We start from the raw sequence: 13,263 nt of genomic DNA, 5'->3' as shown, positions 1-13,263 counted from the left end.
GTTATACTGTATTATATGTATAAATAACTAATTCAGTGGTTATAAAAAAGTATTTGAAGGTTTTTAATATAGAAAAAAACAAGTAGGTACTTGTAAAAATAATAACCTTGGCTGACACACTTTCCGATTTATACATATAATTACAACACGATTCAACAAATTTAAAAATCCTTCCTGATAAAATCAGACGAATTATTGAAAGTCAAGCGAAACTGACTAAATTTTTAATCCTTATATCATCGTGAACGTTAACACAGATTAACAAAAAACCTAAATAAAAATTTGTTATTTGTGACAAAATCGGATAATTTTATTAGGATTAGCTAGTTGAATCCTTTCAATCATGGCGATCATCCATATCATAACCTGACTTCAACCCTCCATTATAACACGTCATCCACTTTACATATACCAATCAAACGCACCTTTCCAACCCTAAATTAACCTTTTAATACATATCAATCAAGAAATTCTGTCTCACCTAAATCAATGGTGCATGGCACTTAATACACGTCAAAATGGAAACGTAACTTAATACGTACCACTTAACCCTTGTTTCTTAGTCCACCCAAGCCAATCAAGAAATCTTCTTTTCACCATAACCTAACACAAACCCATAGTGCATATAATTTCACACACGTCAACCACGAAAACCTTTCCATAACCTAACCTAACCTAACCTAAATCAATACCTACTGCAGCGCATGTCAATCCGATAAGTCTTTCCCGCCATAACCTAAACTGGTGCATACCACGTAACAATGAATTTTATTATTTACTTTATTTATAATCATTAATGTAAGTAAATAGACTTTAGTTTTATGGTGAAAATATTTTTCAAATACATACTTATTGCAAAATAATAAAGGTTAAAAATCCTTCAGGTCTTTTGTTTACTTATTCGTGCCTCAAAACACCTTCGTTAAGTCGATAACCTTGCTGTTAAATTATTTTGGTAATAAATATCACGAATAATACACACTTATGACAATATAACTGATATTACCAAAAAATTGTACATAAAAAAACTGAAAGAAAAAGTGGCAGTATAAAATAAAAAGGCCCAATGTTTAATAAAAACAATTATGACAGTTATTTATTTTAAGTTGTTCATTTTTTAAACATGTGACGAAATGTGATGAAAATGTCTAATTAACAACAATTCCAAAATGAACAAACACTTGGTAGAAACTCATAGTTCAGTCTATAAATAAAACCAAATGTTAATTTCCACGAAAACATTTTGTGTTAGTTAGAAAAGTCATCCTTTTAGTTCGACGATTATTTTGGTCATATTGCATTAATTGTGAATCATAAAAACCGAGGTTCAAATAAAAAACATGTTGTTTATACTTAAATATTCTAGATGTTGGAAGAAATTTTATTATGTTACTAAACGTTGCATAAACGAAATTGGAATGCAAATTATTAATAAATTATTTAGCCACAATGAATAAACATCTGCATATCCTCGTACGAAAGGAGCTGTGTCCCAAAAAAAGGCTATTTATACCAACACTCCTTTTAAGCATTATGAAAACAAAATATGTGGAAAATGTCTATTTTTGTCATATTTTATCGCTGCTGTAATAAATGTAATACGTACACACTTAAATTCAGGACACTAGTGATGATAATAAATACAGTAAAAAAAAAATCCCACCGCGAGGCCTCAAATTAAAAAGCATGAAATAAATATTAATTAACACATGTTCTGATGAAAAACAGTAATAACATTTAATCGATACCAATTTAAAAAATATTTTTAAAAAATTTTCCAATATGTTATAATCTTCAGATAAACTGAAACAATATGAATTAATACGCGAAAAGGTTTAAAAACCCCATATTTAATTGTCAAATAGGAAGCAAAAAATTACAAAAATACCAATGATGTTATCTGTTAAAGCAAGAAATCCTGTTCCTGTATCCATTTAACTTGCATACTCAACTCAGTCAAAATCAAGAACGTGATAAAATACACGTTATTAATCAATAAACTGTTTAAATGTATTTTTGATTTCTTATGACCTTTATTTACTCAAACATTTCCATAAGTGTCGTTTATTAATTGATAACCATTAAAACAGCCATAAGCAAACCTTCAGAGAGTTTAAGGGAGGGGGAGGGCGTAATTCACCAAGTAACCTTTTAATAGGAGGGTATACGTAAAAATTAGAATGCTGCTACAATTATATACGTTTAAAAAAAGATTTCTGAAAATCCAAATCAGATCCTGAAGGATAGATTATGATATGAATGGTTTCCCTGATTTGAAAGTTAATCCTATTTTTCAACCATAACTTAAGCTTAAACTGCACAAAAATAGATAGGCACGGTAACTACATACTTTTAAAAAATCTCCATGCTTATGTTAGGATTAGGAAGATTCCCCTGCATATTTTCTTAAAATATTGCTAACTTAATCAAAAAATGCGTGAGAGCGAGGGAGCATTAACAATTATTTTGGGGAATCCCTGAACATGCGTTTTGCTTTCTGACATAGACAAGTAGGGTTATCACATTTGTTTAAATCAGAATCTACTAAATTTTACAGAAAAATCAGAAAAATAAATTAATAAATATTACCAACGTAATCACCAACCAGACACTCATCCTCATATCATGAAAAATTAACAGAGCAAAAACCCCTCATCCTCCTTTAGTATTTACGTAATACCTGAATGGCCCCTTATTCGCACGGCGGACTTGATAGAGCAACTGCTACAATTTATTAACTTCCCAGTCATAGAGACGTTTTTTGTAATGTATCTGAAAGGTCAATCGTAAAACCGTAAAACTGGAAATTTCCCCCACAGCTAAAAAGCTAATAACGCGACACTCCAAGGGTTCTTCCTCAGTCAGATATACAATTTGTTTTGCTCTTTGCAATAATATAATATGATCTGTTACAATTGAAAAGATGGTGAAATTTGGAAACTCCACCTCTCGATCACATGGGTTATTTAATCAATGTTAACTTTGGGCAATTACTCTCCTACAATTAAATTAGTGGCATTTATTCTAACCACTTCATCTAATCTAAACCAATAACCCAACCCAGCCTGATGACACGTGAGAAACGTAATAACTTAGACAGAAGTTAGGGTGTCTTCAATTTCACTATGATGAACTAAGAAAAGTCAAAAGAACGACTAAGTGTTTGTTTTAGACAGGAATCAAAGTACACCGAGAAGAGCAACCTTTCCAACCGTAACCTAACCTTCAAATATTTTTTCACCCTTCTTGTTTGAGTCTGCTAACAATCTTATTCGGTGTAATATAAAGCATGTAAATAAATTTTCAAGTCGAACAGAGCGTTCCAAGCTTAGGAACTACAATTATTCATTCATAAACTGAAAAGGTTGATCTCTTCAGGCGCCACCAGTTCAGATGTTTTTATTATTACGAATATTGAACCAATTCTTGCCAAGAATTGCAAATAAATCACATGTTTATACTTCAAGTGCACGAATTTTTCAAAAAGTACACAAAAAGAAATGCAATTTTGAAAAACTCACCTGTAGGGGTGCTTGAGACATCCATAGGCGTCCCTATACCGTCCATACAGGGTTCCATACGAAACACCTAAAAGTTCAGCGGCGATTTTCATTTCTAAATTTTTCGTTTTGATGGCATCCATGACCCGCTTCGTGAACGGTTCCTCCCAGAACTGTTGCCTTCTTCCGGTACTAAGGTAATCATTCATTTTGATCACATCCGGCCATTCCTTCTCGATGGCCGCCGTCAGCGACGACGAGCTGGACGTGGACGACGTCGTCGTGGACTGTTTTGTGGCATTATTCGATCTATTTTGGTTATTCATGGGATGGAGCATATCGTGTCGAGAACCGTCGTCCTCCATGCCATCATCGTCGTTCGTTTGGAATAAGAAATGCTGCAAAAAATAAAGATTATTACCTAAAGCAGCCTTTATACTTTTGGGGTTCCGCACCTTAAAAGGAGAAAAAGAACCCATAACCCGCAAAGAAATGCTTTGACATATAAGGACTATTACCCAAAATAGCAAAATACAAGGTGCCGTAAACATAAGAATTACGTGTATCAGACTATAGGCAGTACATCGCCATCTAGTGTTATTTTCTGCAATTTGTCCTCTTCGGAACTAGCAACTCTTATTAGTTATAAATGAAACATTAGGGTTTTCCATATGCGACACGATTAACATTAAAATATACATTCAGTAAACAAAATAATGTTACTATTTAACATATAAATAGTATACTACAAATAATGTAATAATAAAACTCATCTTGTAACGTTCTTTCACTAAAAAGATAAATTGCATGATATTACTTATACATAACAATGAAAATATAGACAATAAAAAATGGAATTAGATGGAAAAGAGAAAAAACTTTAAAAACTCATGCGCAAGAAAATAAAAAAAAGTATATAAAATTTTCACAATTAATGTAAAGAAATTGAGTAACAAAAAACACTGAGATTGTTTCGCAGAATATATTACCTATTTCAACCCTCGAGAGTCATTCTCAAGAAAACGAATGATGAATGCGATATACATTCTATCAATTTTATAAATTTTTTACTGTTTCTTTTGCTTTACATTCGCAATAAATTTCTTGTCTGGCCTCGAATACATTTTTAAAGGAAAAATGAAAGCATTGTCTATAATAAAATCAAAAACTCATTTTCGAGAAAAAGTTACATTCAAATTTTACGACCCTAGAAGGCCATGAGAAATGATTATCGGCGCGCCTGTTATATATAGGTATATTAAGTGCATGTATTAAACCTGTCTGAAGAATCGCTTGGATTCACGACCACCCCTTCAAATAGATATCGATTTTATATTTTTACAAAATGTTCACTTCATTATTACGAGCTTCACGTTTATTATTGATTTTGAAAGCAATACTTATACATACACATACAGCAGTGGCGGGTGGTACATGAGAACACTCCCGCTTCTATTTTTTTTTTTACAATTAATAATATGAACATATTAACGTGAAAGTAATGTAAATTGTCTATACCTAACGAAATTTCTTAGTACGAAAACGTCCCTATAACAACCTACATTTTAGTTGACTTCGGTTATTTTATAAGTCCTTCATACATTACGTCACGCCGTGAGGGTCGAGGGGGGTAGCAAGACGAAATATAGCAATAGGAAGAAGCAGGGTCTCAGGCTAACATGACATTTGTATAGAATCAATCAGTACCAAAATTGCCCCAAAAATATACAAACGACATTGAGACGTTTTAAATGGGAACAAGGTATAAAACGAAGTGTAACAAAGAGGAAAAGGGGTTTAAAAAATGACAAAAACATCGTGACGTAGCATACGAACGGTCCTTTACCTTATAATCAGTATAAAATGGCTTGAACAAAATGCATTCTAATTACGTTTTCTCATTTCAAAAGGTACTAAATTTATAATTATTTTAAAAATGCATTCCAAATGCAAAATTCAAAATAAGTATTGTATAAATATATAACTATTAAGATCAAATGCTTGTTTTTATTGTTTTTTGTGTTTGTGTATGGAAAAGTTGGTCAATTTGGCTTGTAGGATGAATATAAAGGAAGTTGTCGCGGCTGACTGATCATCAAACCACAGCCGAAACTACTAGGTTTAATTTGAATGAAATTTTGATAGCATATACCCTGACAATTACATAGGGGAGCGTTAAGAACGGATTTTTCGAAAATCGCATTCTAAAGGGTTAAAAAAGAGAACTTAAAATTTAAAAATTTCATACAACGTCGAGGACATCCAGCTACCCCTTAACAGTCCTAATAATTTCATTTCGAAAATACTAACACAGCCATAGGGTTTATTTAGTTTGTTTAGTGTTGTACGTTTTAAGTTAAAAATGCAATTTGGAAGTCAAAAATAAGCCCCATTTGGAATTATTTTGTTGATATTAACTATGCAAGTATTAAGGATGTGCTACGAGACAAATTTAAATTTGGAAGAACGTTCCTCATTCAATTCTAAAACTCCTGTAAAAGTTACAAATCGATTCACTAAACCGTTTAAAAGTTATTGAAATTTTAAAAAATTGTAATTTTACACGTCATTTTATGGAGATTCGTTAACCGAACAGATTAAATTTATTTTTATTAACAGAAAAAAAGCTACCAGAAATTTCAAACTTTTATAATAAGTAACTTGAACTCTGGAGAATCACTTTAGCGTAAGGTTATTCAAATTCACTAAATGGTTATCGAGGAAAAAATGAAAAATTAGCTGAAAATCTCGTTTTTACTTGATAATATAATGATAATATTTATAATTGTCTGAAATAAATGCAATTTTAAAGTTTTAATTATTATTTAAACATATTAAAAAGTTTTACGCTCATTATTAATAGAGATTGAAACTAAATATTTTTTTGTTTCGAAGTTGAAATCAAGGCATATTCACTGCCAAAAGTCAGTTAAAAATTTTCCATATTATTCGTTATTTCTTATTTTATTCAAAGTTTTTGGTCAAATTCCAAATTTTCTTTTAAACCGTGTACTTTTTTTTAGTATAGATAGTATTTATTTACCTCATGATATGCTGTAAAACCTAATTAATCACGAATTTCTAATTTTATGTACTCTTGTCTCCGATTGTACCTCCCAAACATCCTTAAAGAGTCACTTGAAATCATTAGAGTTTATTTTAAATTTACTATTTACTTCTGTTTCCGTTGCATAATTAATGAAGGGCTAGAGATATATAAGAAGCAGAAACAGGAGATAAAAGACGTAGAAGTGGACCTAGACTAGATTACTGTTTACATATAGTAGAGATGTAGATCGGTTTAATTTCACCAAAAACGCAAAAAAGTGGCCCAACATAGGAACAAATGAAGGTACGTGTCTAAACACTTTTTGGGCTGATGATTATGATTATAAATAATATATAGATTAGTATATGCAGGGACAAAACGACTGCTTTAAAACATGCAGTGGTCTTCTTCATCTACTTACAGTTTTACTAATATTTAACATTTAAAATAAAATTGCGACTAGATGCTGTAAACTTTAATAAAAATAAAAATTTCTCTGTTAATAATAGTAGCATTATTACAGTTACTCCCCGACCTCACTATTGCAACATGGGTACTTACGATCATCCACTGCCATAATCGATTTATTATTCATACATTAACATGGCAAAACTTAGATTAACAATCACGATAAAATTTAATGATTCACCGTACCGAAAATTTCCACCGGTATTAAAAATTTGCACTAAATAAAACAATTCCGACAAAAACAAGAAAAAAAAACTGGTTTTTGCAAACAAACGATACTTACCGCGTTATTTCCCATTAATCATTAAAAATATTATTTTATATTATGAAAGCAAACGAATTTGTACCGGTATCAAAATGGCATTTTTAATTTCAAGGTAAAAATAAAAACTGGTGTCAATAACAAACGGATTATTCAGTTTTTGTCAAGTGGCATGTCTAATAATAAATAAATTTTGCAATATTTCTTGTGATAGGCCAGCAACAAATAAAAACGTAATTTAATTTTGGAGTAAACAATTAATTCTCAGTAATAAAACAGTGGCGTAACGTACCAATTTGATGAGGAAGTTAAAAACGTTTAAATAAAGCTGAATATAAATCATTTAAATTAAAAAAAAACACTTCTAATCCATAAAAATTGGCTATTAAGCATTCAACCGTTAAGAAATGTAAAACTTTTGAAAATAAGCGACCGCATTAGGTATAATTCAAATCTGGAATTTGTAAGGTCCAAAGTCGTCGACCGCAATTCCAGTTTTACACAGATTTATAAAATGAATTGGTAATCGAAACAGCATATCAGAAGTTGTTTACTTAAAATTAGGCACACAAAAAAAGCATAGTTAAGGACTGAAAGCGAGATAAACGCTAAATTTAAAATCTGTCTCCTACATCATCAATATCATCGTAAGATCGTAAGCTCTGAGACTGGTTGGACACGCACCTCTATTTTTTCTCATCCTGAGCTAAACTTCGCATTTTGTTAAAACAAGAGCATCCCACATCCTTAATATAACTACAATAGAATCTGCTTATAATGACATCTGCGAGACATATCGAACAATTAATTTAACTTCCCATGCGTCAAACAACTAAACTAGAATTGTACAGAGGAGGATGGAAAAAAGGGCGGAAGAACTATTAGGGGAAGATCAATTTGGGTTAAGAAGAAATAGAGGAACACGGGAGGCCATTCTAGCTTTACGGGTAACAATAGAGAAAACGATAGAAAAAGGAAAGAGTGCGTACATAGGATTTGTAGATTTAGAGAAAGCTTTTGACAATGAGTGATACTTAGTTTGTATAAAGAGCAACAGGCAGTTACAGAGCTGGGGCTGCAACGTAGAGAAGTAAATATTAGGAAGGGAGTCAGACAGGGATGCATACTGTCACCGCTACTATATACTTTTAATCTATACATCGAAGACGATATCAACATCATTAAAGACAGTACTACGACTGTGGGGATAGATGTACAAGTGCAAAATATTAGTATGCTTAGATTTGCAGATGATATAGCAGTATTAGCATCTAGCAAGGAGGACTTACAGATAGCTTTAAATAAAATGGAAGCGGTATTGACAGATCAGTTCTGTATGAAAATAAATAAAAGTAAAACTAAAATACTGATATGCAAGGGAAGAAAAAGTAGGGAAAGAGCAAATATAAACATAGGAGACGAAAAATTAGAAGAAGTGGCTGATTTTAGATACCTAGGAAGTCAGATAAGTCAGGATGGAAGGAGTAGTAGGGATATAAAGCACAGGATAGCGCAGCATCGTATCGCCTTTAATAAAAAGAAGTCACTTCTATGCTCGTGAACGGTTAATTTAGACATACGAAAAAGGTTGTTAAAGGTTTATGTTTGGAGCACGGCGTTGTACGGGTGCGAAACATGGACAGTGGATGCGGCGGAAAAAAAAGGTTAGGAGCGTTCGAAATGTGGTGTTATAGGCGGATGATGAGGATATCGTGGGTAGAAAAGGTTAGAAATGAAGACGAATTGGAAAGAATGGGAGAACAGAGGACTCTGTGGAAGTCAATAAAAAATAGGCGAGAAAGGTTGGTAGCACACCTTCTCAGGCACGAAGGTCTAGTCAGAGACATATTAGAGACAAAAAAAGGAGTTAAGAGGGGTAGAGGCAGACCTAGATTAGATTACTGTTCGTAAATATTTAAGGATGTCGGCTGTTCTAGTTTTAGGGAAATGCGAAATTTAGGATAGAAAAGGGTGGAGGTACGTGTTCAACCAATCTTAGGAGTGACGACCTTATGATGATGATGATAATGACTTCGAAAGGAATTGACAAACACCTTTTTTTTCCACATAGAAGTGACTTCTTTTCATTGAAGGAGACTCGACCCTGAGCTATCCTGTTTTATATCTCTATTGCTCCTTTCATCCTGATTTATCTGACTTCCTAGACACTCAAAAATCAGCCACTTCCAAAAACAAAGAAATCATACTATTTAACATTAAATTTGTAGCCACTGATTAAGTTCAGCTTGTACGTTTGATAAAAATGGCAACTGCAATTCATCATTATAAGAATATTTTCATTTGAAAGCCTGGCTGAGCACGTTTCTTCACTCCTTCACTAGCCTGAGTGAATCAATCTTGTATTTTTCGAAAATCAAAACATCCTACATCTCTATGGTCTATTCGTCTACTTCTTTGTACATGATATTGCCTTATATAAACCATATAAACATATAAACAAGCCGCCCACAGACCACGTTTCGCACCCATACAGAAAGTAACTTGTTCTAATACATCATCAAAGAGCATCATCATTTAATCATCATCAAATACAACGTGGTATGGTACAATCAGTGAAAATGGCTTCAGTTATCTTCATCATCATCATAGGGTCGTCAGTCCTAAGACTGGTTGGACACGTACCTCCACTCTTTCCTATCCTGAGCATTTCCCTAAAACTAGAACAACCCACATCCTTAACTATTTGCGAAAAGTAATTTAACCTAGGTCTACCTCTACCCCTCCTAACTCCTGTTTTTGCCTCCAATATGTCTCTCACTAGACCTTCATGCCTGAGAAGGTGTCCTACCAACCTATCTCGCCTATTTTTTATTGACTTCCATAGAGTCCTCTATTCTCCTATTGTTTCTAATACCTCTTCATTTCCAACCTTCTCTATCCACGGTATCCTCATCATTCGCCTATAACGCCACATTTCGAAGGCTTCTAACCTTTTCTTTTCTTTTCAGTTATCTTATTACATAAATAATAAAGGTATATAAATTCAATAAAAACAATTTAATGATATTTTGAGAGTTAAGGAAATTTCTTGGAGAAACAAATGACGTTTTCAGACAAAAAAAATGCCTTACCTGTACAGACATTTAACAATTTTTTTTAAAATTTCCAAACTAACTATTAGTAAGCGCAAAAGTGATTTCCTTTTGTTAAAAATGACTCAACTCTGACCTACTCTTTATTTTATATTAGATTGTACCCGCGGCTTCGCTCGCGTTGGTATCTTAAATACGTGTCAAATATCATCGACGATCACATAAAATTAGTATTTCTATCCCTCAGGAACAGTATTTTTTCTGGATAAATAAGACCCCAAGTCGTTTTCGGTACCCCTGATAATGTGTGTACAAAATTTCATGATAATCGGCTGAGTCATTAAGGCGTGAAATCGTAACAAACAAACTCACATTTGCATTTATAATATTAGTTAAGATTTCTACCGCTTTATCCTTTCTAAGTTAGAAATACTGACATTTAAAAGAAAATAAATATGAACGAGGATGGTTTATAAGCTATTATAAATTATTATTAATGATGCAGAAACTTGGAGCCCGTGGATAATAAACGATATTTATTTTTCTGGTTTTATTTAAGTACTAAAAAGTACTTGAATTTTAAAAAATAATTTAGCTTTTTAACTTCCTTTTTACATCTTATCATTCAGGGAAAGAGGTTCATGATTTTTTTATTTTCGCTTATACAGGGGGAGAAAAGGTCCAAAATCATTAAAAACCTGCTTACGTAATGCTTGAGCGACCCCCCTNGGGTTCCTTTTTTTCTTTTTAAGGCACGGAACCCTTAAAATGCCAACAAAGAAATGTGTAACTTCTATGTTCGATGAATGTTTCTATATTATGGATAAGTAAAAGCTCAAAAGCTTTTGCGTTTCCAATCAAATACTATTAAGAAAATATTAATACCTAGAATAAGAAGTACGAAGTCGTTTGGTTTTATAAACGAGTTCAAGGCATGAAAAAAAGTGCTGGTACACAGATGTTAAAGTTATTAGCAATTCCTGAACATAGTTAGGTGGTATTATTCTACAAAACGAAAAAGATAGACTCATAGGTAATTGTCGGATTTGGTACTCTGAGAAAAAACAAAAAAGGCGTGCCAGCGCTCGCGTACAGTACACAGGTAAGTACAAACAATATTTGAAAAATAACGCTAAAAAACGTGTTCCTTTATTACTCGGAAATATGAAGGTCATATTACAGAACGTGATTGAAAATTTCTATTAAAGGTATGTATTTGTCGCTGCTTTATAGTGAGATGATGGGGAAACAAGGTCAGAACTGATTGAAAATGAATTTAACATTCAAAAGTGACCTCAATAATTCCGAGCACTTTATAGAAATACCTAGCCTACTACGAATAGATACGAACGAAGCAACTCTATCATAGTTTACTTACTTACATCGTTTAAACAGTAATATAATCGAAAGCAGGACAATAACAAATTTTAATGCAAATGTTAAACAAATACATACAACCGCGCAACAAATAAAACACTACACACAAACAACTATCTTAGCCAACTGTTTTTTTTTTTTCAACATCTAGAAAAAAACAAGACTCCCACAAATATTTCACATAGACATTATTCATTTCTTTGTTATAATCTGAATATTAAAAAGCAACTCTTATTCTTTAATAACAAACAAATTTAAAAACTAACCAAAAACCTTTATGACACACGCAGATAGTTTCCTAGTAATGTTATCATCTTTGATAAAAAAAAGATATTAATTTGTTAAAAAGACTAATACAAATTTTTAATATATTTTGTATATTATGCAGATAGAAAGCTCTTTTACTGTATTTGTAATTACAAGAATGCAATGCTCACAATAAAATAGTTTTGATGACATACATGATTTTTATCGTAATTTTTAGAATAGAAATCGGTAAACTAATCTTTTTGTAATTCTAACCACACAAACACTTATTATTAGATTCACACTTGTTTTTTTTTTACATTATTTATGGATTTATTGAGAAAGCCGTTAAAAAAACTAAAATAATTTAGCACCACACCCTAGCGTAAGTGGAACATGTGTTTTTGTACTTTTCTGATTTTCCGCTTATACACAAGACGAAATCAAATCATAAAATTGGTAATAAAACATTTACGAAGTTCAAACATAACACACAAAAAGTCTTTAATTGTTTGGCCCCACGATTTTAAATGAATACTTAAGGTATGGCAATTTTGAATTTGAAATTAATTAATAGTATTTGAAGTAAGCACTACAAAAAAGCGATTCTTAGGATTACGCACCTATTTAAGAGCTAAGATCAATTTTGCATCCTTCTGTCCGTTTGTCACATATCCGTTTTGATTAGACACTGTTCGAAAACTTGGCATTACAATAAAACATCTCATATATCCACATATTTTCCAATTATTATCATTAATTCAAAAACATTACCAGTAATTCAAAAATTAGCACACTAACGGTACACTTTTTTTCAAGAATAAGCTACTTTTGGACTAGGCTATTTACATTATGAAAGGTTAGGTTATGTTTTGAAAACAATTTGTCTAGATTTATTTCAAAAATGGCGAATTCGAATAAATTATATTTTNAGAAATGCATCAGTGATTTTTAAGGTAAAAAATATTGCATTAGTCAACTTGAAAATTAAAAACAAAATCATTAAAAATAATTGCTGTGTATAGGAAAACCACTGCTGTTTTTTTTTTCGTGATATTCCACTAAATTTACGTCAATAAAAATTTAAGTAATAATAAGAAAACGTACATCCTTGGTTCAATGGGAATTGAATTTTTACAGTACTGTACTAGCAAAAGTGTCAATATTTCAATGAAAAACAAAAAAAAGTGTCTAAGTATTTGCCTATTTCTGAACTAATATAACTAATTGCAAACGCACCCTATAAAATATTTTTTCTAAGAATTTGAAATACAGTAGAATCCGCTTGTAATGACATCGAAGGGAAAT

At 31.9% G+C, this 13,263-nt stretch overlaps 1 protein-coding gene across 1 annotated transcript in view; it reads right to left on the bottom strand.

Moving 5' to 3' along the window:
• The window catches only part of LOC108736351, a 28,932-nt gene that overhangs the window by 5,229 nt on the left and 10,440 nt on the right, over nt 1-13,263 (bottom strand). The window contains exon 3 of the mRNA XM_018468745.2: nt 3,522-3,898. Coding sequence (XP_018324247.1) covers nt 3,522-3,898 — 377 coding nt within the window. The remainder of the gene's footprint in view (nt 1-3,521; nt 3,899-13,263) is intronic.

This window comes from Agrilus planipennis, unplaced genomic scaffold (assembly GCF_000699045.2).
Source record: "Agrilus planipennis isolate EAB-ADULT unplaced genomic scaffold, Apla_2.0 scaffold64, whole genome shotgun sequence".
Taxonomy (NCBI): Eukaryota; Metazoa; Arthropoda; class Insecta; order Coleoptera; family Buprestidae; genus Agrilus; species Agrilus planipennis.
The sequence above is the reverse complement of the archived record's forward strand: the minus strand, read 5'-3'. Positions and strand labels throughout refer to the sequence as shown.